General features: G+C 45.9%; 2 protein-coding genes across 3 annotated transcripts in view; one reads left to right on the top strand and one right to left on the bottom strand.

Annotated features, from left to right (window-relative positions):
- The window catches only part of ttc36 (tetratricopeptide repeat domain 36), a 76,182-nt gene extending 74,406 nt beyond the window's left edge, over nt 1-1,776 (bottom strand). Inside the window, exon 1 of the mRNA XM_069668221.1 lies at nt 1,300-1,776. The gene's annotated coding sequence lies outside the window, so the exon portion shown is untranslated. The remainder of the gene's footprint in view (nt 1-1,299) is intronic.
- nectin1b (nectin cell adhesion molecule 1b) overlaps nt 1,405-26,294 on the top strand; it is a 157,303-nt gene continuing 132,413 nt past the window's right edge. Inside the window, exon 1 of one of the 2 annotated variants that reach the window (XM_069668218.1) lies at nt 1,405-2,294. In XM_069668218.1, the coding sequence (XP_069524319.1) occupies nt 2,243-2,294 (52 nt within the window). In that variant the 5' untranslated portion in view covers nt 1,405-2,242. The remainder of the gene's footprint in view (nt 2,295-26,294) is intronic. The other variant, XM_069668220.1, reaches the window with a different exon arrangement.

Below are 26,294 nucleotides of genomic sequence, written 5' to 3'. Positions count from 1 at the left end.
GGCCTGTGTTTAACAGGATTGTAGGCATGTTTATTAACTGCGCATCCTTCTCTTAGAAGGATAGCGCAATGTTGCACAACGTCTTCCACTTTATACTGTTTGATTTATGTCACCGTGCCACAAACACAACACTGACCCTAATAACCAATTGGCCTAGTGCTGTTTTGTCATGCCAGGTAATTCCTCTCGCTGTGCGGCAGATAATTCAGTGCAGCTGATAGTAAATCACAAGCAGAGGCAGGACTTTGACCACACAAACGAGCACCAGTTCTTAAACACGCTGGTCCTTGTCTATTGTAATTATCTGAGGAACTAGTGTCCACAAGAGGGAAGTGTTATCACACTCATCCCTCCATTCATTTACAGGCTGCACCTTCATGCCTGATCCTGCTCGGTCGCTTTAGGAGAAAAGGATGAACTGGACGAAGGGTGAGGAGGGAGGAAGGAAGGAAGGGAGGAAGGAAAAAGGGGGGGGTGGCTACTGTTAGTCGGCGCACACAGCTGGCTCGTGAGGTAAAATAGACCCCCTGCTCCTCCTCCTCCTCCTCCTCCTCCTGCTGCCATAAACACTCAGCTGAATCATATCTGTTTGACAATTTAAGGTAAAAGCTTCATTGTCATTTCTTACTTCCGAAATCACCAATATAAAAGTCTGCCTTCTCTATTTTTGACGACCTCACTATGAGACTGTGTGAGGACCATATTTTATCTCAGCTCTCACTGCCCCACCCTGACTTGTTTATTAGCCTTGTGGTTCACATGAGGTCTGGGGTGCCGCAGGAGTCATTAAGGGGATCCCTGATAATTTCCTCTAATTAAAAATACCACTCTCTTATTTATTGGGCCCCACCTTCCTGTAAAGTGAGAGGCCTGTGCTGCTCGTCTGGACGTAAATGGGATTAATTTTTCCCAATTGTATTTTCAATTCACAAATTTACTTTCTACTGTATTTGCAAGAAGAGGAGAATGGACGAAAATCACGATATAGATTACACGTTGTTCCACATTGTTTTTTTAGCTAAAGGCTGGTGGTGAGGCAGGTTACTGCTTCTGTCACACATTAGGGAACTATTTTTTCTGACCGCTGATTCTCATTTCCCTAAAGTGAGATGTCTGTCGCTGTTTCAACATGTGACTGTTGTTTCACTTCAGCATGCCAGTAAACGCTGTGATATTGCCCCACACACACCCCGAGCTCTGTATCGACGACAGATCTGCCTCTATCCTCCAACAATAGTTCTTAATTTCGCACTTTCTGCACCAAATGAGTCATTTCACAAACCAAAAAGTTTGACTCACTTCCTCAAGGGGCTTCCAGGCTGCTGTAGTTTTTCCCAGGCGATGCTTTTGCTTTTTGCAGGACAATCCAGGCTCCTCCCTTGCACAACGTCACCCGATCCCGATCTCTCCCAAAGCGTCAGCGATAGTCAGCAACACACTGTGGTGGCAGATCAGCGGGGCGGTGCGCAGAGCGGGATAAAGCTACACTGTATTTCATCCAAAAAAAGAAGGAGAAAAGGGGGGCTCATCTCTCCATTTCCACACTTCCAACAACTTCACCGGCCTGCTGTGCGGATCTCTCCGGCTGTGCGAGGCTGCAGACCGCGAGAAACCGGGAACTTAAGGAACTAAAACAGGGACGGTGCCAGCAGATTATCTGTGAGGTGCTGTGTCAATTGCGCAGACGGAAGAAAAAGGCGACATTTCCCCGGAGGAACTCTCCAAGTGTTGGAAACTTCCCAGCGCAGCATCGATCGAGGACCTCCCGCCCACTTTACCTCTGATCCACAATCCTGGAAGGGGGAGAGAGAGAGTCCTGCAGCCGCTGCGGTGGATGGAGCAACAAAGGCTGGATGGTTAAACTAGACGAGCTGCTTCGATAAAGAACAAACTCTCCTTTCTTTCCTCGCCTGCTGCTTCCTTCACTGACTCCATCACCTAAACGGCTCATCTGCAGCCGCTTGGATCTCATTTCGAGGATCCGGCCAGGCTCTACTTTGTGCAAACTCTCCGCCAGAAGGGGGAATCGACGCAGACGTGAAATTGATGCTTTGCTACGGAGAAAAGCGCACATACGATCCTTTAGTTTCGAGAAAGTCTCGTGCTGCTCAGTGAGGGACGTAGACTATAGTTGGGGCCGAAGTGGGATTTGCAGAAGTTACATGCTTGGTCTTTGTCGTCACGAGTGAGCCCGATCATCCAGAGTCAGGTTATCAGAGAAGATCCGGATAGTTGAGGAGCCATGGCGATGTGTGTGGGGATGTGGATCCTCCTCTTAGCGCTGCACGTCCAAGGTAAGCCGCAGAAATACAGACCTCATCATCTGAAAAATATCTGCCTCATTTTATCCTCACCTCCCTGTCCACAATGTGTGTGTCTGTGCTGCGTGATATTTGGCATAAACACTGATATGATTAATGCATGAATGGGTGGATCGGTGTGATTGCCTGCTTTGTGTTTTGCAACAAATCGTGCAAATGAGAGAGAGAAAACTGGAAAGTGTTTTCAGTCTTGGACTCAAACCCTCTCAAACGGCTGCAGAATACTTATTTGGCTGCAAAATAATGAAGTTACCCGTGCAGCAGGCAGATGGCGATATGAGCGAACCGTGCAGGCCAGACCTCTCCAAGTTTTCCAATATCTCATTGCAATGGCAACTCGGAGCCTCAGAGAGCTCCTGCATGATAATTGAAACCTGTGGCCTGTCCTCCTCTGCTACTGGCTGTTAGTCTGAAGCAGAAAATGTTTAATACCGAACTGAAGAACCCAGTGAGCCCAGAAACAGGCTTCTTTTTAAACTGGGAATGAAATCCTCAGGCCTGTGCTGGTTGTATATGGAGTCCTGATATTTTCAGAGGAAGTGACTCAGGTTATGGTGACATTTGTCTTCGGCTCCAGTCACCCCTCTGAGAAATTGTCCTGAATATTTGACGGATTTAGATGGTGTATGTGTGTGTCTTTTGGGTGGAGGGCGAGCTGTGGAGGGAAGCTCTGCTGGCTGATAAATGGAGTGATAATTTGACATTGATCACACTGACATTAAAGCTTCCCAACGAGGGCCTAATCATTTAAACGCATGCGTAAAACGTGTATCTGACTCTTATTGGAAGAAGCATCATTATTCTGGTTCTATTGACAACCTGCTAATTGGAAAACACAAACAAGGCAACAAAAAAACACACAGCTATTTAAACCCCAGTGTGTGTGTGTGATCCATTATGCTGAGGGGCTTTTAAGACTCAGCTGAAAGTTTCCTGCTTTGTTTACATGTTGGATGAGTACGTTCTGTCTGGCGCCCCTATTTTAAGAAAGGAACAGAGGAGGGTCAAGTGTGCTCAAGAAAAGATCATGTTGCAGACTAATCCAGTTATCTTTTTTATCCAACAGATTGGACCACTCGTACAGAATGTGCTGCCTTTTAGCAACCTTGCTTTTGCTTCTCATTTTGTCGGCTTAAAAAGCAAACATTTTGTTACATCTCCGCTGTTGTTTTCTCTCCTCCCTCCTGCTCCAGAACAACCACCATGTTGACCTTGTTCAGAGCGAGGCTCCTTTACAGCATCATGTGTTTAAGACTGATTGAATACTTTGATCAAAAGCCCTGTCTGATTTACACTGAGATGATCCCTTTGCTTGTGCAGAAGATCAGGATTAACTGGTTCCCTTGGGATTCACGGTGGAAATCTTTTGAAGCTGTTCAATCAAGGGAGTGGAAAATGTCTCAAAAATTGCTCTTAAAGCTTCCTGGAAACGTCTCATCGGAGCAGAGCGGGAGGTGTTTTCTGAGCCTAATTAGTCATCATATGAATACTCTTTGCCCTTCTTTCTCTTTTGTTCAGCTGCTGTGGTTTATTTAAAAACCAGCATCTGCATAATTCACGCTTTCAGACATCTTTATGGCGGGAAGGGCTTGGAAATAGTTTTATTTCAGCTGTTGTTTGGACTCATTCCTTTTCACATGCAAAAACAAGAATCTGCCTTTTCACCCCGAGGTTAAAGGGCGTTGCCATAAATGCCCCCCCCCTCCCGTCTTTGATGGCTTAATTGATATACAACGTGTTCCAGACTCTTCCCTCATTACCCAAGCACAAACAAGTGGGGGAATGGTGCTAACAAATGCAAGTGGCTGAAACGCCTGTCGCAGTCATCCATTTGGGAAAGCCATTTGTGCCCGTCATTGTAATAACCATTAGTGGGAAAACACAAGAGTGCCAAATTCATAAACAGAAAATATCCCGAGCCGCGTGCCAAACAGATTATCAAAAAGGAACATGGAGAATAATGGATCTGTGAACTATAACAGCAGCTCTGTTCCTGCTTTCTTATATTAGCTCTCGCTCTCTCCAGCATTGCACACTGATATTTAATTGGGTGTGAATTGAGTTTGCAGCCAGGTGGTTGTTTATGGCCTGGCTCCATCCCGGAGTCCTGCTGCTGTACGAGCCCTTATAGATATCTCTCTCAGCGGTGGGATAAGGAGATTTTCCAGCTTTAATTCCTCTTCTTAGTTGGATTAAACATTTGGGAAATGAAAGCTGAATTTGTGGACGAGCATCAACTTCGAACGTGCCACTATTGGGGAATGGAAATGGTGTCGATGTGAAGTCTAATCTTCGTAATAACTTGGCAGCATGCGGGCTGAAATCACTCTGCTTGGAGCCCCTGTTGTTCAGATCTGTCAGTCATTTCATGCTCCACTGTTTGGTAGCAAGCTTCTCTTCTACTATAACAACACAGCTGCTTCATTTTGTGTGTCACCGCCCTTTATCTGTGTTTATTTCCTGTGTGATTCTCTCGCGCTGTCCCCTGAGAGACGTATACCACAGGTGATGTTTCCTGTTTAGTTTTGATTGACAGCTTTATTGTTTCGACAGTTGAGGGTTAATTGCGGAGCTAACTGCCTGATTTCTATTCACACGCCTGTCACTGCAGCCCGAAACACAACAGTTGGTTCTGACTCCTGACAAACAGTCACATGCTGAGCTGCTGCGGCGTGCGTGTGTTTTCAGACTCATTGGAGGCACATTGAAGTCTACCTTTGTACGTCAAATGTCACACACTTCAGCTCTATTGATTGATTGATTGATTGATTGAACAGTCGGCGAGCGCGAGGACGTCTGCAGCGTGTCCATGTAAAGTGCAGAAGCAGATGTTCGATGTTGAGCACTGAAACGGCCGGTGAAATGTTTCACCAGATGCATCATGGGAGGAAAGCTTTGGAACATCGTCATTAGCATTCTGACTTTGCTAATTCTTCCTGTCTTTTGAAGGAAACTGTAATTGCCTCTCTGTGGCATTTTTGCATTTCATTTAGCCGACAGTGAAACGGAGAGAGGCACTGTGGGATTGTTGGGCCTTGATGGTTTGAGTGTGGATGCAAATTGCTCTGATCCGCGCTCCTTTGGGGAGTTTCCCTTTGGTCCCTGCTGAGGTGATGGATGGGAGAGAGAGCTGCGAGTCCTGGGAGACTAGCTTGAGGCGAACTGACAGGAGATTAAGCTTCGCTTTTTGCCATAGGAACTAATGGAGGCACTCGGCCACTCAAACTTCATCTCTTTGAGCATTTAGCTCATTGTGGTTCTGCTGTCAGCTCTTTAGCAAATCCCTCTCACAACACTGCTTGAAATGTCTCTTTAAAGCGTACTTTCTCTTCCTTTTTGTCTGCTGTGATGCTAGAAATGGATTGGGCCTTCATTTATTTCAGGAGCTGCTCTCGAACTTCGTCGGTTAAAAAATGTTAGCTAAGTTTGGTTCAGCACGCCACGTCCAAAAAGCATCATGGCAGTTTATCCTTGCATGTTCCTGCAGCACGTTTCAGCCCCTGTGGTCTCTGCGTACAGGCAGCGTATCACAAAATAGATGAATAAAACATGACGATAAGCACTGAACCTAAATAATGGAAAGGTTATGACAAAATGGAGTGTTCTCTGCGTGCGGAAGACTGCACAAATAGTATTAAGACTGAATGAATGTTAAATTAAGTTCAGCTCTGCCATTGTTTGGAGTTTATGTGCAGGATTGTAGTCATGATGAGAATAAATAAATGAGTCACGGCTCACAGCTCCTCTGCACGTCTCTGTGATGCTGCTCTGATCTGATCATCTGTCGCTGGAGTTATTTCAGGGGGTAAGGAAGTTTAGTCAAATATCACAAGTCATGTTTGTCCCAGACAGCGGCGGGCTACGGTTACCTGAAGGCTTGTTTGGTCAGAACACAAAGTTCAGTGTCATTGTGGGGGTATAATATCATTCGGGCGTCCTCTCTTGCTCCGTCCCTGTCTTGACACCAGACTGTCTCCGTGTTGCATCAGGATAGAAAACACGTTTATCAGCAAGACGCAGCTGCAATTCTCTGCTTTAAATTCTTCTCTGTTTCAACTCCAATCGCAGAATCAGCAAAGTAAGAAAAAGGAATCAATGCAGGGATCAAATCTTGCCCTGAGCTCTTCTGATTTGGCATTAATCTGTCGAGTCTTTCTCTTTCTTTTAGGCCGATCCTTGTCAAGGGATTAAACGGTTAAATTCCTGCTCTGTGTTGACTGACTACACTTGTTCCATATTTTCCCTGCAGTTTGTCAGATAGCTGTTTCAGCATCTGAGGAAAGGCTTATTACGGCTCCTGAGTGGATGTAAATCTGCTCAGAAGAAGAAAGTAAATAATCTCACATGTTGGAGAGATTGTGACAGCCTGCTCTGTTTTTGCGGGGCACCGTCTGGGCTTGCCAGTAGCTTTCTTTGCACTGTTTCTCCCCTGGAGCTCCGTTACTATAGTTATTACCCGCAATCACTCATTTCAGTTAAAGGCAAATCATATTTATGTCTGCACAGGAAAGCATCCATTTCGGTGTTTTTCCGAGCTGCTGTGTGAAGGCAACGCAGCCTTTTTAAAACATCATTAAAAAATTTTATGCAGTCGTCTTGTATTTTCTGCTCCAGCGCTTTAAAAGAAGAAGCCATATGGGAATACCATTCTTTGCTCATTGTGTCTGGGTTTACAACTGGGGCACTTAGTCATGGGCTCATCTGGGATTGAGGGAGTGGATAATTCCTGGTGTTCCCGCTAAGGCTGTGTGCCTTTAAAACAAAGCAGATCTGATCAGTGTAGCCCCCACCACACCACACCCACCACCACCACCCTCACCACTCCTTATGTTTGACTGCATGAACAAGTCAATGTCCACCAGGCAGCAGGGCGGGTGTGCCTCCATTAAGTCCTGATAACCAGTGGACGACCTGCAGGGTGTGAGGGGGAAGAGGAAAGTGGAGCATGTGAGGAGGAAATGTTAATCTCTTTGTGGTAACTGATTTGTGAGCTGATCCAGGTGCTTCATGTAGCAGCACATGTTCTGCTACCTGATCAGCTTTATAAGCTTTGTGGTTTTCTTGCATTGACTGTGAGCTTCTTTTTTTACCGCAGTTGCACTTTGTGAACTAGTTGAGGAGGACTGGGACTCATTTTCCAACTTGATGCACTAGTTGATGCTGTTGCCATCGTTCCTGCAGTTTGACTCAGTTGAATTTTGTGCTGACCTGTGCAGGCTGTTGACAGTCGCTGGCCTGCAGCTCCAATCTTCCTGTCCTGTGTCAGAGCGATGTATCAGCTGCCTGATGTGTTGAGCCACTATAGGACTTGCATTAAATATTTTATAGAGCTGCCTCCCTGACAGCAGCGCTCTTCTGATGTTGCTCCCTGCCACTATTTTATAATCCCCCTGCTAAGAAGTGATACTATTTAACTGTTCATTCACTTTCTTTCGTCCTGCCTCGAGTACTTAAAAGAGTCTTTTTATTCTCTGCTGTGTTTCTGACTCTCGGCTGGCCTTCATCTTTCAATTTCTTATATTCTTTTAAATTGTGAACCCAACAGATCATCTTATAAAACATCAAATCTTTGCACAAACCGTCTCCAACTTCAGACTGACACCATCCGGACCGCCTTCACACTACATATCTGTCAATCCCATTACGAGCCTGCTGCTCGTCCGTTGCACATGCCACCCTCCGATAAATACCCTGCAGGGCCGGAGCTGAAATAGACGATTAGCTTGCTGAACACACGGGAACCCAAACATCAAAATATTACAGCGTGTTGCAGCGTTTTCAGGGTCTGAATCAAAATGGTATCAACATTATTGTGACACAGAAGGCTGAGTTTTCACGAGGCTCAGAGCCAGAACTTTACATTTCCCTCCTTCACTTTCTACAAACTCGGGTGTTACCCCCCCCCTGTCAATCTCTCCCCTTCCATCTCCCTCCTGACTCCTCGCTCTGCCTTTGAGGACGCTGCTTGCCGAGCGTCGGCTTGGTGAGCACTTGATACAAAAGGGGGTTTGTTTCATGAAATGTTTCCCTTTTTAATGAGTGATGGTGTTCGCTCATTTAATATTCTGCGCTGATATCTCTCCGGGAGCTGACTGCGCTTCAAAGCAACAGCGTGGTTGTAAATGGGAGTGGGAGGTGGGGGTATAAGGGAGGGAGGGGGGGGCTGCTTAGAAAAACACAAACACAGGTTTATTTATTCTCCCTGACATATAGCTAAGCTTCCAGTGTGCTGCAGCTTGGTGCAAAGCTCCTTAGTGCCCTCGTCCTGTGCAGACAGCAAAATATGACAGATAACAGGTCAGCTGTGCGTCCGTCATATTTCTGTCAGTGTGCGTCTTTCATTCATGTTTGCTCCGCTCCCCGCTGTGATCGACTTTAAAGATAAGTGCTCAATCTAAACGATTTCAATCTGAAAATATTCCACCTTTTTATTTTTTGATTCCAGTCGTGGCACCGCTGACACGATAGTTTCCCCGCGCGCGTCATTATACTCAGATTGAGGTCAACCTACATGTGGGGTATAAAGTCTCCATGTTTTTCGGTGCATGTGCTTCATCTTTGCTGTAAAAGAGATGAAGATAAACACAGAGTGCCTGCAGTTTGGCATTGATCCCTCCATTTTGTTAGTAGGGTCTATGCCAAAGCAACTAATGTAGTCTACTATTGATTCCACTGTTTCAAGCCCGGCTGAATTTCCCTCCAATGTTGCATTGTTTTCACAGCCAGGTGTGCCAATTGGCCTCCACCTCCTCACTGTATGTCCTGCATCTCTTTGTTTTAACCGTGCATGTAGCTGTCGGTGGATTTGTAGCCAAATGTGTGTGAAAAAGAGGTGAGTGGGTGGGGGAGTAATCGAACCAATAGCCCCACCACAGAGCCGGGAAAGGGGCTCTGTTTATCCCTTTATCTCTAGCTGTAACAGACAGAGTCTGCGTCAGCACTGCTCTTGTTTAAACTATTGACTTGTATGCATAAAAGCAAAGCTGTGGAGTGTAGCTTGGCTGTGCTTCAACTATATTTACTCCTCTACATCGCACATACAGAGCGGTGTATGCCGCGGAAAAGGAAGAAAAGAGCAGAACGTTTCATTAAATTCACTTCTTTTCATTCCTGACGTTTATTAGGAGGAGCCTGTATGGACACGGACCAAAGGGGCTCATAATGGAAGGTGCACGTACCCTCCACACTTGGGATGTCCATCATAGAAAGTGCACACGGGGCTGCTGCAGTGTCTCTAATGCATTATTGTAGGGACTGACTGGAAGCAGGTCTCCTCTGTGAGGAGCAGCTGCTGTGCATGTCTGTCCCCTGCCAGCCTTCTATAGAAGCTGAGGCTGTTTTAATATAAAATGTTTCTTTAGTCAGATATCAGCAGGCGTATGTTCCCTCTTTAATTGGAAAGGTGACAAAAGTTACATGAAATTGTTCTAGTTTTAGTACAGAGATGTCTCAGGTAGTTTATTATACAGCAGAAAAATAAATGTTCATCAGTGATACAGTAACAGAGTTTTCTTCTCTCAAATGAATTCACTGTGTTTAAGGATCCGTTGCCGGTACGTTCCGTGGGCGGCACGACCTCCGGAGTCGATCGCGCCCATTTGAGTCAATGCTCGACTCCGCGGCGTCCCAGAAGCGTCTCTCTGCTCTGCTCCGCTAAAGATACGTGCCAGGTGTTTTTTTGACGGAGGCCGCTTCAAGCATGCGTCAAGCTGAACAGAGCAGATCGTTCCAAACAGGAAGTCACACATGAAAACAGCATACAGCATCCGGTCACTTCAAAATAAAACACCATGTACAGACCTGTACAGATCTTGAACAAAGAACACTTTTAAGCCATGGTCGAAGCACAGAAATCACTGAATGATCCTCAAATGAGCAGATGATCAACCTCGGAGGTGCAAACTGAACTGTTGTTGTGTTTAACATTGATGTTATTGGTGATTTTGCAATTCTCGTGCGATCTTGTGATCTCGTGAATCCAGCTGCTTGGGCCGCAGCACAGACGGAACACGCCGGACACGGATCCTGTGGGAGCCAGATGTTAGGACAAGGCTGTCATGGTAACTGCAGTAATGTTGAGCTGTGGTTAGGAAACTTTTAGTTAAGGTTACAGAACGCTCCAGGTCGTAGGTGACCTCCATCTGACTAGTCCTCATGACGTTTTGTCTTCATTACTGCGTTTCCCCTGAAGGGAATCATTTCTTTATGCAGAACAGTTGCATTTAAAACGCCTGCCTCCCCCCAGCACTCCTCTCTCCTCCTCCTCACTTCTTCTCGCCTCTTCCAGCTGACTTACTTTGCCAGGGGTTTCCACATGGGAGCCTCCGCTCTGGCAGCGCACGTCTTGCTTGGCTACGTGTATGCGAGTGGAATTAACCAGTCAGGAATCTGAAGAGGGCTTTGATAGCAGGGAAGGAACCACGCGGGGCCATTTTGTAGTTCACAGCGATTGTCAGTTGAGCCATGAAGAGACCAAATGTCACGTCAGGCCGGGGAAGCAGCAGGTTGGGTGGGTCAAGAGTTTCCTCTTCCCCCGCCCACAAGTCAAACGTGTGAGTTCAAACATTTACATGGTGAGAAATTATGCAGATATAAGTGGCCACAAGAACTCCCACTCACTGACCCTGCTCCCACGTCGCGCACAGAGACTGAACAGAGCACTTTCCTGCCTTTATTGATGTACCTGAGTTCAATTCACCCCCCCTACCTTAACCATATGTTCTGCTGTTATGGAGCACAAGCATGGTAAATATTTATTTGAGATGCATTCAAGGGCTGGCAGTCGACCCGGCTCAGTGTACCTTCATTGTCAGCATTATGAAACTGAAAATAGCAGCTAAAGAGGAACAAATGTTGGAAGGAGAAACTTGATACAGCGGCTGTTTAATACCGCAGCAAAACTCCGAATACTTTCCCTCTTACGGCCTGCAGACTTGTACCCGTCACGATGCCAAGTTTCAAATTGTTCTGCAGAATGGCTCTGAGGATTGTGCCCTCCTTCACGAGCAGTCGGGGAAAACTAGCAAAGGAAAATAAGGGCCGTAATGTAAAGAGGAAAAGGGGGAAATAGAGATTTACATGCGGCCCCCGCGGGGGATGGGGGTTTGCAGAGGGTCATGCTGTTCATGAGCGAGGCTACGTTCCAAGGGTGACTCGAGTTCGCCTTGAAATGGTGTTCTTGGCTGCGCTTCTATTTAGGCGCGTTGGGGCTGCTCGCTGGAAAGAAAAGACTTGAGCAAATAAAAGTTCATTCAATTTTTTCCAGCTCATTAGGCCTTTTTTCTCTCTGTGCAGGGAGCCAGTGCCCCCCCCCCCCCAGCAAACCAACCCATATTCTCCATTAAAGCTATCTTCAAACGAACGCATTGCCTGTTGCGTAATTGTGAGAATATGACACATAAAGCAGTAAATGAAATTAAAAGCTCGGTAATGTGCTAAAGATCATATTGTCTGCTAAATGAGTTTAATTAAAGCTTTTCTTAATGTGAGTAATGAGCGACTCACAGGCTCAATCAGATCTTTTATAACAAGTGGGTCCAAGTCAAGATGAAATGGGAGTGCCGTGTTTCAATAGACCCTCAATATGTGATGAAAGCAGTCGGGGGATGAAACTGATTGGATTTGCCCGACATCACCAACGGGTGTTTCTCCCCTGCTGTTTGTACAATTTTGGTTAGACTGAAGTAAAGAAGCAAACGTGGCGTAGTGAGGGCGCTCCAGTGGAAGTAGTCGTAATAACAGGGGCAGGGGGGTGTATTCATTGTGTCGTTAGGTGGGGTTTAAAGGGTTAATCCTATTGATCGGGTGGTGGGTTTGTCCCTGTTTGTCTGCAGGAAGTTTTTCTGACTGTGCGCGAGAGATTCAGGGGCAGTTAGTCTCAGCGCCGCCCTCACCCCTCTCCTCGCTCTCACACCGCTGAGGCTTTGTGACCGGCGTGGGGTGGGTATTTGTTTTTGGTGGGAAGACCGGGGGGAGAAGTGCACCGAGGCGTGAACGCACCACACGCGTGCGCAAGTGCATACGTCCATGCGAAGGCCCGAGGTAGAGGCAGCTTCTCGTTGCCGGCCCTGCTCTCTCTCCCCCCCTTCCCCTTCCCCGATCCTGACCCACTTTCTTTTCCCCGCTCGTCGCTCCCTCTTTAATTGCCGCGCGGCACACTGAGGCCATCTGCTCGACTGAGGCCCGTCGCCATGGAGATGCTGGGAGGCTTTTCGGATTTGCTGTGGACTGACCAACAGGGAAATAGAGGTCAGGGAATGGGGGTAGGGTGGAGGCAGTCACAGGGGCACCACAACTGTCAGAGGAGATACTTGTTTGTCAATAGTACACCTGTACGAAACATCTGGAGCAGCTGCAGTCACACCCCCGCAGTGCTTTGTTACAAACACATGCAGTCTTTAAAAAAACAGCAACAGAGTGTCAGCTCTTCGGGAAGCGTGATCCAGTGACTCAAAGGGCCTGAACGCTTCTGAAACTTTGAGGGACAAAGTAAGTTTTAAATCCTCAATTTAGTCGGAAACATGAAAATAATGACTTTTGGATTTGGAAAGGATTTCGAGCCACATTGTCCCTTAAACAAGACAAACACAAAGTTTCTATGGAACTTTCTCAGCTGTGTTTCCTGTGAGTCCGGAGGGTGAAAAAGTTTTCTCACTATTACAAGCGACGTGTTTGATTTGAGCTCGGGGGGCATTCCCAGACAAAGGGCTATTTGTCTGCGTTAAGATTACTGTGTTGCCTCAGACAGATGTGTATTTAGCGTCGTCTCATCTGCCTGCTCCCATCACACCGAGCCGTGTTCCTTTATCCTCACGAGTGTCTTTGTATATTTCTCTGCTCCTGCTTCTTTCCTTTCCAATGACACGCCTCAGTGAGGAAGCAGTTGTGCCTTGTTTCCAATTAACACTCAGGCGTATTTCAGAGCCGCGGTCTGCACGGATAGGTCGCCGCTCGCTCCTCAGTCTGTCAGCTGCTCTTGCATCAAGCCTGCCCTGCGTGTGGTTTAGACATTCAAATATTCCATCCGTGTTCCCCGGGATCATTTCACCAAATAGCTAAACGTGGCATTTTATTCCTGGAGAATGTTTCACTTAAATGGCTCTAATGGAGTCTTGGTATTGACCTCTGGCACGTGCGCAGAGCTGAGCTTTGGGAAACACTCCTTATATTTACTCCTCTTTAAAGGTCAATATTGGTAGCTGTCATTTCTGAAGTGCCATTTATAGGTCAATAGCTCATTAGTAATCTGCTGGAGTTTGGATCAAATGCAGCTGCTGTCTCCGAGTCGCTTCGCTGAAACCGTTTCATTTTCAAGTTCAGAGAAAAGAGCAAAGGATTGTGCTCCACCGACGCCGAACCCGACACGTGCAATGTCTTTTAATCCAACCACCACTTTAATTATCAGTAAATGTGTTAATTATAGTTTTAATACTTTATAATCACAAGTCATTAGTTTGCTGTAATTTGGTGCTATTAAAGTAGAAGTTGATAATTTATACAAATCCAAAGTGTCGTCTTCAGGCCAACAGTCTGTAATCAAATATATCACTGACTCTGATTCAAAGAAAGGAGTGATAATGCTCGTTTGAAAGGTCAAAGTGGAGAAGGTAATAATGATGATGCTAGCTGTGACAGTAACCACATGACCGCAATACCACGGTTACCGCTGGGTACGCGTACTATCCATACGTCCCAGGGCAGCACCACATCTTTCCCATACAGAACGATACATTACGAGCACGTAAGTCCTTTCAAAAATCACAGTAATCAGCAAAAGAAACCTGGCTGCCAGAGCACCGCCGCTTCAACCCTCTGTGCATCTAACCGGTGCAGAAGAGCCCGTGTGCAGTCTCGCGACGTGCTAGTTTAGCCTCCACTTGTCACCACTGATTTCATTCCGACAACTAAGGATACAAACCTAGTAGTGATGATGTTTTACCGTTTGGGGGACATGCTGTAGTGAAAAGAACTCTGGCAGAGAGCTGAGGTGGCGGTTAACCGTCGAACTGCAAGGGGGTGAAATAACAGTACCGTCACAGCCCCAAATGACGCAATCAGCTTTGATTAATTGACACACTTTTAATGCTCTCATTAGACTACACTTATTGCCAGTGCTGCTGCTGAAGGTTACCATAGCTTGAGTGGATGTTAATGTTACCCATAATGCCTGCTGTGTGTTGTTAGCACGTCGTCACTGACAGATTAAAAAGCATAGAGCCAGGTCTGTGCCTCTGTCATGAATTCTCTGCAGTTTGCGTCTGAGTTACACTGCATTGCTACCAGATTGCTGAACAAGAGTCAGACCTCCTACGAAGGCTGTCAGAATCCGCCGGCTTTGATCCCGTCACTATCTGCATAGACGCTCAGACAGCTTATTCTGGTCCTCCATCACCCTCCAGTGACAGAGTAACACAGGAGGCTGTGACAGCCGAAAAGGTAGCTCTGTCAATTTCAACTCCGGGGAGCGCTTGATCTCTGAGCTGCCCAAATGTACAGTCTGAGCCGGAGTTAACAAGACAATGTACCCAGCGCCTGTAATTGGACCGAGACCTTTTTCTGCAGCCAGAGAAGATAGAAAGAGCCCGTCTGTCAGCCCGCTCTCCAGTCAAGGTCACGATGTCGAGCTCTGGGTGTGTTGTATTTGCTACCGTGCCCTTCGTCCTATCACAGCTTATCCAGCTGCTGCTGTGCAGAGGTGGGGTGAGGACTGCTGCGCTCCGTGGGCAGCACACTAGATTATGTGCTGGCACAGATTAATCAAATCCTGTGAAGTTATTCTATGAAAGAGTGACCAAGGAAAAATTCAGCGTGTGCCCCTGAAGCTTTGTTGAACGTTGTTTTGTTTGTCCTTCATGCCATTGCCAGAGGGACAGAACATTTCTATCAGCACATGAAGTGGTGCAATAATGAGAAATAAACAGCCTTTGCAGAGGATTATGTCATGGTGGAGCACCGTGGATGGACCTAGTTAGCTCAAGTGATTTTCATAGTCCTTGTTGTGCCAAACTCCTGATTGCAGTTTGAATAGAGGCCACGCTAAAGGAGGGCTCTAATTACCTCTCCTCAAGAGCACATGCTGACTGTGCAGTGGTGCCTTTTTGATTGGCTTAACAAGGGACGGCTGCCTCCTTTCTCCTTACGTGAACTGAGCTTTATCGCTACTTTTAGTATCATCCAACAGCCGACTCTCTCCTGCGTCTGTGTGCGTCTGTTTACGCTCACAGGCCTGAACTAAAAAGCATTTCGCTCTCTCTTCCCATGGACAGCGGGGAGAAGAAAGGCTGTTCTCTATTCAACAGAATGCAATCCACTCAACAGGGTATATTTTTTTATTTATTTACCCTCCTGATGCCATTTTGGTCTGCAGAATCCCTGGAGAGGAAAATGCATTAAGCCACTCACTGTATTTACTTGCGTCGGATTGATGCTGATGTGTGAGGGCAGGCCACAGGATGGAGGATGGGAAATTGATCATCGGTGAATGAGTGTCGGGGGAATCTTGATATCCACAAGTGCTTTTCACGCATTGAGCTTGAAGAATCCATCAAGCAGAAACTCGGCGCCTTCTGAGAATACAGCTACTTACCACATAGATTAAGACGCTGCTGTTTGTTCAGTCGTACTCGCTTCAGTGATGTGCTTTATTTGACTGTACGGGATAATTGACTCATCCTGCTTGTTTGTATCCTTTAGGTTGTTATAACTCACAGTAAACCCCAACATTCGCACCGAGCTCTGGCACACTTGCGGATGTGTCTTCTTGCACATATTAAAAGTGATGACATGCTCAAGCGGTGTGAAAATAAGGCTGCTCCCCAAGTTGCACTTCATCTAAAAGTGTGTGTGAAATAATTGGATGGATTCGAGACTTACATTTCCTCCAGGAGTTTAATGCATTGATTCTGAAGACAACAAAAAGTATCCCACCTTGAGAAATCAGCAATATTTTGCACCACTCCAACACGCAGCCTCATGCTCTGCAGCAGCAACCATTCTCCTGCACAGAAGCTGTCATTTCCTCTGCACTACATCGACTCCAAATCAACAAAACGCTGCCCTTTGTCTGGCAATCACTGTCAGTCGCTGCTCTTTTGCCAAACATAAACACAAAAAATGTCAGATGTCTTTATGTTTCCGAGAAAAAACCTGCAGCACAATGAGGCATCTTCAATCACAATCTCCACGAGATCCAAATAAACAGCAACTATCACAGCGGGAGGAAGCGGTTTAAGTACAGCCGCCTGCGAAGATGTCCACAGTCTGAAGGGAAACTGTTGGAGCTGAAGGCGGATGGTATTATTTAAATAAAGTATAAGAGTGATGGGTGGATTAGCAGCTTTTGCACTCCCTCTGCAGAAAATACTCTGTCGTTTATACGATGGTGTAAAAGTACGAGCCCATTGTGGATCTTTCTTTTGAATGTGGGAATGACAATCGCACATTTGAAAGGTAATCCCCGGAGCAAAGGTCTGGTTTATTTAACATTTACACAAAGAGCGTCTCCTAAACTCGGCGCGGCTGAGAGTCTGTATTCTGCAAATACAGTCTGAATAATGAATGATCTCCTTTTAAAATTCCCTGCCAGATAAACAAAAGCCACGACTGAAAGAAGGCTTATCTTTGTGCCTTTGAGGTTTGCCTTCCCACACACCTTGAGCAGTTTTCTTCTGACAAATCATTACTTATTTTATTTAAAAGGCCTGCATAATTTGAAGAGGCGCACCAGTGAAAACTACCATTAAAGGCTGTGTTATATTTTGAATTAAAGCCGTTTCAAGGCTGGGTAGCAGGATCTCCCAGGCATGAATAAGCCCTTTGTGCCGCACATGTACACTCATTTGTTTAGCTGCTCGACATGTAGACAGCACTGATTTTCATGTGGTGGAGGAGAAAGTAGTGTTTGTGAATAACGAGCGGATTACAGGTATTACTGTTTCATGATGGTGCACGTTCGTACGAATCCACATAATTGTAGATTATTTCTCAATCTTGGGTGGATGAGGTAAAACTGGCTCCCACAGGTTTGATCCTGAACGTGCGGGCTGCAAACTGCCAAGTCATTAATGTAAATCGGATTTTGTTCTCAGCTGATTTCCCCGCTTAAACAAAGGTTTAATTAAAAATTAAAAGCTGCGCGCTGAATTAGTGAACATATTTTGATGCAGTCGCTTTCACACAACTCTTAAAGTTGGAATCTCAGTCAGGTTCTGCAGCCGAGGGCGACTCAGGCGACTTCATGACGAGTTTATTCAAAGGATTAATTAAATTGACTTAATGAATATTCTCGACTGGTTATGTCTTTCAGATTATTCACCAGCATGACTTGAACTTTAGATTTATGATTAATATTTATCGAAGAGTGTCAGGAGCTGTCGGCCTCATATGAATCAACATGGCTTCAAAACTCAAGAGCCCGCTGATGAGCTATAAATCAAAGGCTGAGCAGGAAAAATCCCACCGAGATGAATAAGAAAGGGTCCATTTAGAAATGTGTAACCTTTCTGCAGGGAGACTTACACTGTGATTTATTAATGCAAAGCTGTTAGCTCCTCCCCTTTCTATTCTATGTGTTAAGTAAGGGAGGAAATGAAAATGTCCAAGTGAGTGAATGAGCTCAGGCAGCATGGTCGCAGCTCATGCATTACAATAGAGTGTGTGCAGGCTTCCCTTTCATGCAAAGTCCCCTCACACACACACACACACACACACACACACACACACAATGGTGAGCTACTACTTTACTATGCAATCCTCCAGAGTGTGCTCGCATGTGTGGAAGTATTTTTAGCCCCACACACGCACACACAGTGGTTTCCAACGCGATGTGTCAGGACGGCATCATGTTAAGGATGCAGTCAGATGGTCCTTAACGCTGCGCCCTGAGCTCTGCAGAAGGGATGTGTTTGTACCGAGCACCGGAGGGGGGTCACGTGCTGACCTCATTGTGTGCACGAGTAAGTGCAGCATCAGTGTGCAGCTCCATGTAACGAGGAAGCGACTCATCTCTCTGCATAAAACGCTGATAGATTGATTTTCTTTGCGCAAATAAACTAAAAAGAAACATTTTTATCCCGTGAAGTCGGTTAGAGGAGCTCGGGCTGCAGAGAGAAATGAAAATGGATCCCTTCTTTGAAAGTGGAAATATTTAATATCTTTATCCCTAGAAAGGAAATGACACGCTTTATTACTCTTTGCCTCATCACCCCGCCCATCCCTCACAGCAGCGGAGAGCAACAGTGGTATGGAAAAGCACTTTGCAACGACAAAAACACACTGCTCCTCGGTAAACACACAGAGGTTAATGTCTTATTTACAAGCTGCAGCCCCACCAGGCTGACGCGTTGGCACAAATGTCTCGCTGTCTTTCCAGTTCACGTGATCCAAGACAGACAGATCCATCTTGTGCTGTCGCCCTCTCAGTGTCTTAGCTCTACAGTATTCCCATAACCCCCCCCGTCCTGGACCTTCAAAGATTGCAGCTGGCCTCCTTCCTTCACTGGTACATTAACTTCTGCAGCCCGAGCGGCTTCACCGGAGCAGATGCAGCCAGAAGAAAACAAAGCTTGCAGGCCAGGGGGGTTAATCACACTCATCTAGAGGTCTGTGGTGCTGTTGCCAGGTGTGTCACACTCAAAGTACACTTGGCTTCCTTTTGTTGCTGCTCTTTGACCTCTGCCTTTCACACCGAGGGCAGTGTGTGTTTGTGAGCACGTAAAAGAAGCAGGATCCTGATGGATTCAGTTGCAGCCTATATGTCGAGTTTATATGCAGGCCCTGCAGAACGGGCAGAAAGGGAGTTAATGTTTTGAAGAATTTTATTGATGGAAAGTAAAATAGTCACAAACACTTAAAGTATTTGTCTTTGGCTTTGAGTGAAGCTCATTAAAAGGCCCCTGAATCCTGCGCAGCGTCTCTGCGGGCCGAGCCGAGCGAGTTGACAGCGACAAAACGCTGCTGCAGCCAAAGAGGAATTAGAGCAAACCTCAGATTCTTTTCTGTTTTATTACTTTGTGTCAAAAGTTGCAGTTAGCGTTGGGCTCTGTGACACTGAGTCTCACACAGTGTATCTGTTGTAGATTGTTACACGATACAGCGGGCCTGCCTACGTGCATATTTGTAAGAAAAAATGTTATTCCTTCTCCTTCGCTGGATTGTGACATTTGAATTGTAACTCAGACGGTATTGCTTGTGACAGATTGTATTTGAGCAAGGCCAGGGTTGTTCAACAATGCCAGCAACATTTTCTGTTATGTCGCGTCTTGCCAGCTTTCTGACTCTGTTTGCATTTGTAACCAGCAGGGAGACGAACTCGCTTCTTTTTAAAGAAATCATAAACAACTCGTCCTGGCATCGCCAGCTCATTAGAGGATGAGCTTGATACCTACTCAAGAACATCAAGGTTGTCTCTTGGCCTTGTATTGTCACGAAACACAATGTGGAATTTTCCCAGCTAATGTTGCTGCGGTTAAATTCTTGTTAAGTCTGTTATGTGCGTCTCGTTCCCGCCGTTCCTTCTGATGCGTTTGTGTGGTAAAATGCCAATTCCCTCTTATGAATGCGTCTCCTAAGACACAGCTGCCTGCTTAGATAGCTAATGGCTGCAGAGCTGTGAGCCGAGTGTGGCGTGATGGCATTTGTTCTGTCTGCCCCAGGCCCGGTCTGTCATTGTGTATCAGGCCGGCCAGTGGCCGTGACTCACACATGAGCCCTGTGGGTGCTGCAGCTCGCCGAGAAGACACAGGAGTTTAATGTTCAGCACCGGCAAACACATATGTTGGCGGGTGAGGGTGGGGGTGGGGGGTGGTGATTGTTAACAGTCTTTCTGGCCATCTTGATCTCTGCAGAATCATCACCAGTTTGTTCTGCATTTGCTGGACTTCCCTCTGCAAGCAATCAGCCTGTCCAGCACTGTGGCATCTGCTTCCTTGGATTTTCTGTTGATTTAGTTGATCTGTTTGGGCATTGGCCTTTTCTCTGTCTGCTTAGTCACACTGCTGCTCATCTCACCCCCCCAGTCCTCCTGTTTATGTTCCACAAATTACTGTTTTCTGCTTTGGCAAACTTTAACCTCACCACTTTCTGTGCTGCAGAACATTTCTCCCAGGAGTGAGGCAGAGTTTAGACCAGCGGATTAAAAGCTTTGATGGCCGCGCTGGTTAGCTTTTGTGTTTTATGAACTGATGATAAAGAACAGCAAAACAAACGCGTACATGAATGAGGAAGTCACAGATAATTACTGTGACCCCGCTCCCTGAGCTGTTCCCTGATATCGTCAGGTTCTTTCATTCCCTCCGCCTGCCGACCTGCTTCCTCTGATGGCTCCATCTCACACGCCGACGAATTTTCAGAATCATATCCATCAATAGATGTCAGGCGGAGGCCCCCCCGCTCACTGACAAAAACAGTGGCCGTTGTATAACATCATCTATCATCCCGCGGCCTTTGTTGAGCATCCTGTCTCGTACGGGGGGCGAGCAGCCAGTGAGAGGGTGGCATTCTGTTTGACGTGCCAGTGCAGATGCTAAATGACAGTGACACAAAGAGGAGGCCCACCACGCAGGTCCTGACAGGGCTGTTTTCCATAGAGCAAAGGCTTGACTTGACTTAAAGGCCCAACCCAAAATCAGATTACAGCCGCGCTCTTGACACCTCTCTGGCTCGGTTTTCATGTTTGTAATTTCCCCAGATAGGAAACACTTTTCTCCTGAGATGATTTGACTGCTGGATGTCAGATTGAAATGTTCTTTGAAGCTCTCGGTGCTTTCTTCGCCTTCGGGTTGCTTGAAAATTACTTTGAGGATATTTCCAATTGATAAAAAACAAATAAAGTCTCAAATTTTTTTAAGGATTACACTTTTGGTTTGTTTTGAAGTTTGAACTTGAAGCGTCGACTTGACAACGATACTGCTGCAACTTATCTAACATGTAACATCAACCTGAAGCGTCCTGGAGCCAGAAACTGAGCCATTGTCTCTTCTTATTGTCGTTATGGACCGGAGCGTCTGCCAAACGCCTCAAGAGTAACTGTAATGATAATATTCATCTCGGTGTTCCAGTTTTCCTTGTATCATTTTCCCCTGATGCCTCGGAGGAGAACTGCTGCTCTGAACCCTTTTGTTGAGCGCTGAATATAATGTACAGTCAAACCTGCAGTCACATATTGATGCACCTGCAGGTTACTCTAAAGTAGTCAGATTACACAGGCGCTCCTTTTGCAAAGTTGTCTTTCTTGCTTAGGTGTGTCGACGCTGGCTGTGTGTGCTGTAACAGTTTGAGCTGAGGGCTGTAATCTTCCAGGATTAGCGTCTTGTAAAAGCATTATTGTCTTTCATATTGTGTTCTCGCTGTATTCATGTGACACTGGCTCACATGTGCGGAGAAGTGTTGCAGAATATGCGAACATATCTGAATGATCAAAAGTTCCTTCTGAGGGAAATCCATCACAATGTGTCGCAAATGATGTCCGGCCCCAGATAGAGAAGAATTACATTAATGGCCTCATTTCAAAGCTCTTTCTATGCATCTTTGAAGTTCAGTCAGCCTCAGAGGAGTCGTCCATTAGTGGGAAGGGAAGCTTGCCTTGATTTGCCTCTAGTGAAATAACTGAAATATAAATGTGGGGTTTTTGTAGATCTGAGGTGCCTCTGTGAGGAGGTGTCTCTTTGAACCCGGCAGAGTAAACAGATGAAAGCGACACACTCACCTGTCCACCTGGAACCTACACGCTGATACATGTTGGACTCGTCACGGTCTGTTGTTACTCGTGTTTGTCATCCGCGGTCATCCTGGTAAAGATCTGACGTCGCTCTGTGTGTCAGCAGGATGTCTGAAACGTGATTTCAAACTCATCTAAAACTGAAGCCCAAAGCAGGATCTGAATCCAGCGATGGTTTATTTTAAACATTTGTGCTATTTACGTCTGCCTTTGTTTGAATGAAGAAAGAGCCGAGGGAATGTGCAGCCTTGGTGGAGGTATGCGCTCCGAGTGCTCTCTAGTCAAAGCAGAGTAAGGACATTGTTGTCATTAAGCTATTTACTGAAATCAGCCTGTAAAGACACATTTTCGCTTGACACAAGACCTTGTGTTTTCTTTACGTCTCTGGGACTCCCCATTTCTCTCTCTCTCTTCTCCTTAACAGATAACTGCAACTGAAACCAACAATAAAGCCACATTATCCAACTGAGGAAGAGAAACAGAAACTTCTTCGAAGAAAACCACAAATAGACACGATAGCTCGCTCCTTCTGCTTTCTTTTGTATTTTGTGGCCTTGACTGCAAATCATCGAGTTTCTTGGTTGGACATGAAATGGAGATAAAATGTTGACGTGTTTGTCCACCGTGTTTGCTGCTATAGTCTATGGCCACGTCTACATGTACACAGGTACTTTTCAAAAGCTTTTCCCTCCTTCGTTTCCAAAAAATCCCCCGTCCACTAGTTTGAAAAAAATTGTGATTATTTGACTTGTATTAGGAAAATTGCTGTAGCCCATTTTATGATTTTCATTACATTAAAATGAATACAAGCACGGTTATATATATAAAAAATCCACGTTCAAAGAAAACATGCAAAGAAGAAAAAGAAAATCGTGGCCAATCAGAAGTCTGAAAAAATCTATTGCCGGAAGGCTACCGGGCTGCGATGGCGCATCGATGAAGGGCGATGATATATCAATATAATGGACGAGCAACTGTACATATATGTGTAAACTGTTAGCAAGGTTAGCAGCATCACTGTTTTTGTCACGTCCGTCATTTTGCCTCATTTGTGACGCCTCACAAAGGAGATAACGGCGCACAGCCTGACGTCACGAGCCAAAACCGCCGTTTACCCCGTCTACACGTCTCTGTGGAAACAGAGCTTCTAAAAGTCTTCATCCAGGCCGGAGTTTTACAAAAGATCTGTTTTCAGTGACCTAAAACGGCGCTTGTGTTTGTGTGTGTAAGTGTGTGTGTGTGTCTGTGTGAAAAAGGCTACATTTTGAAAAATGCCTGTGTACGTGTGGACATGGCCTGTGAGGGAGGGAGTATCTTTTATGGTGCACATCCCAGAAAGGAGTGGCACCGAGCTTTTGAAGCCTCAAATAACAACACGGAGTCACTGATGGCTTATAAAGCTGTCATTATCTTAAAGGGTTAAGGGAGCGGATGAGGAGAGGAGGGGTCTGCATTCACAGCACAGGTTATTTTAACTCGGTGCAGACAGAAGGACTCCTTTTGTTCGGCTGTGAATGGGTTTTCTTGGGTCTTGAAAGGCAGACTAACCGGTGCGTTGGTGGAAAATCAGACGACTTTGTCTGTCTTCCTGCAGCTTTAAGAATCAGCTTTCTGCCCTATTTAACTGCAGCACTTCTGACACCATCTTTGGGTATGACACAGCTACATTTCTGTTCAAAAGGGTGCTTCACACTTGCCATTAGTTCAGATATGGATTTAGTGTGCAGCCTTGCGATTCACTATCTAGGAAAAAGCCTCAGTATCTCTGAAGCAGTGCAGAAATTGCTGGTGTCAGCTTTAGCTTTTAGCTGCCCAAACGCCTGACATTTACTTCAGCATTAGCTGCTTCTGTGTACTTTGTGGACTGTGGGGATATACTGCAAAATATACTAGAGACTTAGATGCTACAGGTCCTGCTATGATTTGAACTTTGTCTGGAATTGTTGAGAAACTAAACTAAACACATAATATCCAGCTCACTGCAGGGAAGGCTGACTCATCTAAAGAGGGCTCAGTTTCCTCCTTAGGGTAGGAGTTAACAATTTTATTCGTCCAGCCTTCTGTCGTTTATTTATAGTGATAACCCAGGGAGACTTTGTCGTCCGGCTTTTTGTCAGCCTGCACCACCCGATCCTTCAACTGCAACAGCATCCCTCCCTACACCTCCAGTGTTTGCTGGGGAGCTGAAATTTCAGCCTGCTTCTCTCTGAGAGCTCTCTGCGGCGCTCTGCACACCTCCTCATTTACATTAAAGCAACGGCTACAGCAGTGAACGCTGCTTTAAGAACAGAACTCCTGCTGATATTACAGACATTTTTAATGAAATGCTAAGTTTTTTTTGTTTCAGGAATTGAGGGTTTAGCGATTTGGTACTATAGCGCTCTAATAGGCGACAGGTGAGAAGCGCCTGAAAAGCCGGCTGCCGAACGCAAGCTGTTTCCTGTGACAGCTTCATCTGTGAAACCATATTCTCCAAGGGCTCAAAGCCTGCCCAGGGATCACTGAGACCGTTTAAGATTACATGTCTGCTGGCAGGGAGCAGCAGATAGGTGAAAATAATTGGCTTCGTCACCATCCGCCTTTCCGCCTCCCTCCCCCCACCCCATTTACTCCCGTGACGACAAACAGAGTGAAACGCTGAGGTAAAAGGAGTCCCAGCCTCCCCAGCACCCACCTGAGCAGCTCGTGGAGTCTGCACTGACGCTGTTACTCAGCTTCTGTGGCTTATAATCAAGAGAGGGAACCCTGCTGCCCCCCACTGATTGGGTGTAAAAGAGGTTGCAGACCTAGTTTCATGCAATTAGTGGAGGAATGCCAGACGCTAATGGAACACAGAAGTGTTGGCAAAGCATTATGATGGGAGTGTTGGGGCCACGGGAAGTAAAAAAAAAAGAGGACATTTGCCCAGAGGAAGAGTCGCACTGTACGCTATAGGAAACAATAAAGTGGAAGGGATGTGGGGGAAATTACCCGCACGCAGCAGGCTTTTGGGGCTGATTAGGGAGGGGCATTGTGGGAAAGTGAGGCTGCTCAGTATAAGATGATAAATATTATTGAAGTAATGCAGATGGTTGGGCACAGGGGAGCACTCTGAAGGGGAAACAATAGTGAATGGGTATTTCTGTAGCAATTAAGCTCTAATTTGTGTTGACGGCGGATACGGTGTTGATGAAGACTCTCGGCCAAATCTGATTGGTGACAGCAGAGGGGAGGAGACCTTTGTGTGTCGACACAAAGCGTCGCAGAGGGACGAATAAAGACGAATCACAATTGTTACGGATGCTTTAAATGTCACGTTTTGAATATGTGAAGGGAACAACACAAAAATCTGCTAACGCTTTGTTCCTGACAGGTTGCCAGATTGTCCACAATTAGTGCAGGAATACTCATGTGCAAGTAGTTTGGCTTGTTTATGTACTTTAGCATTAACAAGGTTCCCCGCTGAGTCGGTTGTATATGTTGGAGGAAACTTTAATGTTGAATTTTAAAGGACAAAACGAGGCAGCAACAAAGAGTATGAATTGTTTTTATGATAATTAGATCAGTCATATAGTTATTAAAAAGTCACAAACAGTGCACAGCACAAACATATTCACTTAACAGTCATATAAGACACAAACAGCAGCATGTCTGCAGTGAGTGTTTGCTGTTTTTGCTTCATGAATTACTGAAACGATATTGATTGATTGTCATAAAGGTTGGCAATTAATTTCCCGTCAGTTGGCTAATTGCTTCAGCGCTTGTATAAACCTCAAGATGCAGGATGTGGCTTCCAGATGAAAACACAATTCAGACACTGCCGCCATATTGCAGCTTGATAATGAGTAGCGTAACGCGTGTGTGTGAGGTTGATAGATACTTTAATGTTTTATTCATGCGATGTCTATCAAGGAGGAGGCACGGCAGGCTGCAGGAGTAAAGATGCACCGCGGGACAGAAGGGGCACAGTGCTGGTTCAGCAGGAGTCGGGTTCAGGAACAACGTCTTGGTCGGCTTGCTTAGCCGAGCAATTAGAGCCACAAGGTATCCTGGGTAACATAAAAACAGCACAGATAAATTAGGAGTTTCCTGTAAGCAGACGCTCTGAGTGAGAGGTTTGTAATGTCACCACCTCCGCAGCGTTAGGGACACCTGAACGGTTCCTCCAGCATTCCCTCGGGTATTCTCCTCTTTGTTTGCCCTTCCCCCTCAAGAAAGCCGCGCTGCCGAAGTGTCACTGGGACTTTTAAATAAATAATCACAATATGCACTTATCAGAT

The sequence above is a fragment of the Semicossyphus pulcher genome, unplaced genomic scaffold (genome assembly GCF_022749685.1).
Source record: "Semicossyphus pulcher isolate SPU_LCO1_2020_fin unplaced genomic scaffold, fSemPul1.0.p SCAF_19, whole genome shotgun sequence".
In the NCBI taxonomy this organism is placed as follows: Eukaryota; Metazoa; Chordata; class Actinopteri; order Labriformes; family Labridae; genus Semicossyphus; species Semicossyphus pulcher.
This window is presented reverse-complemented; position numbering and strand designations above follow the sequence as displayed.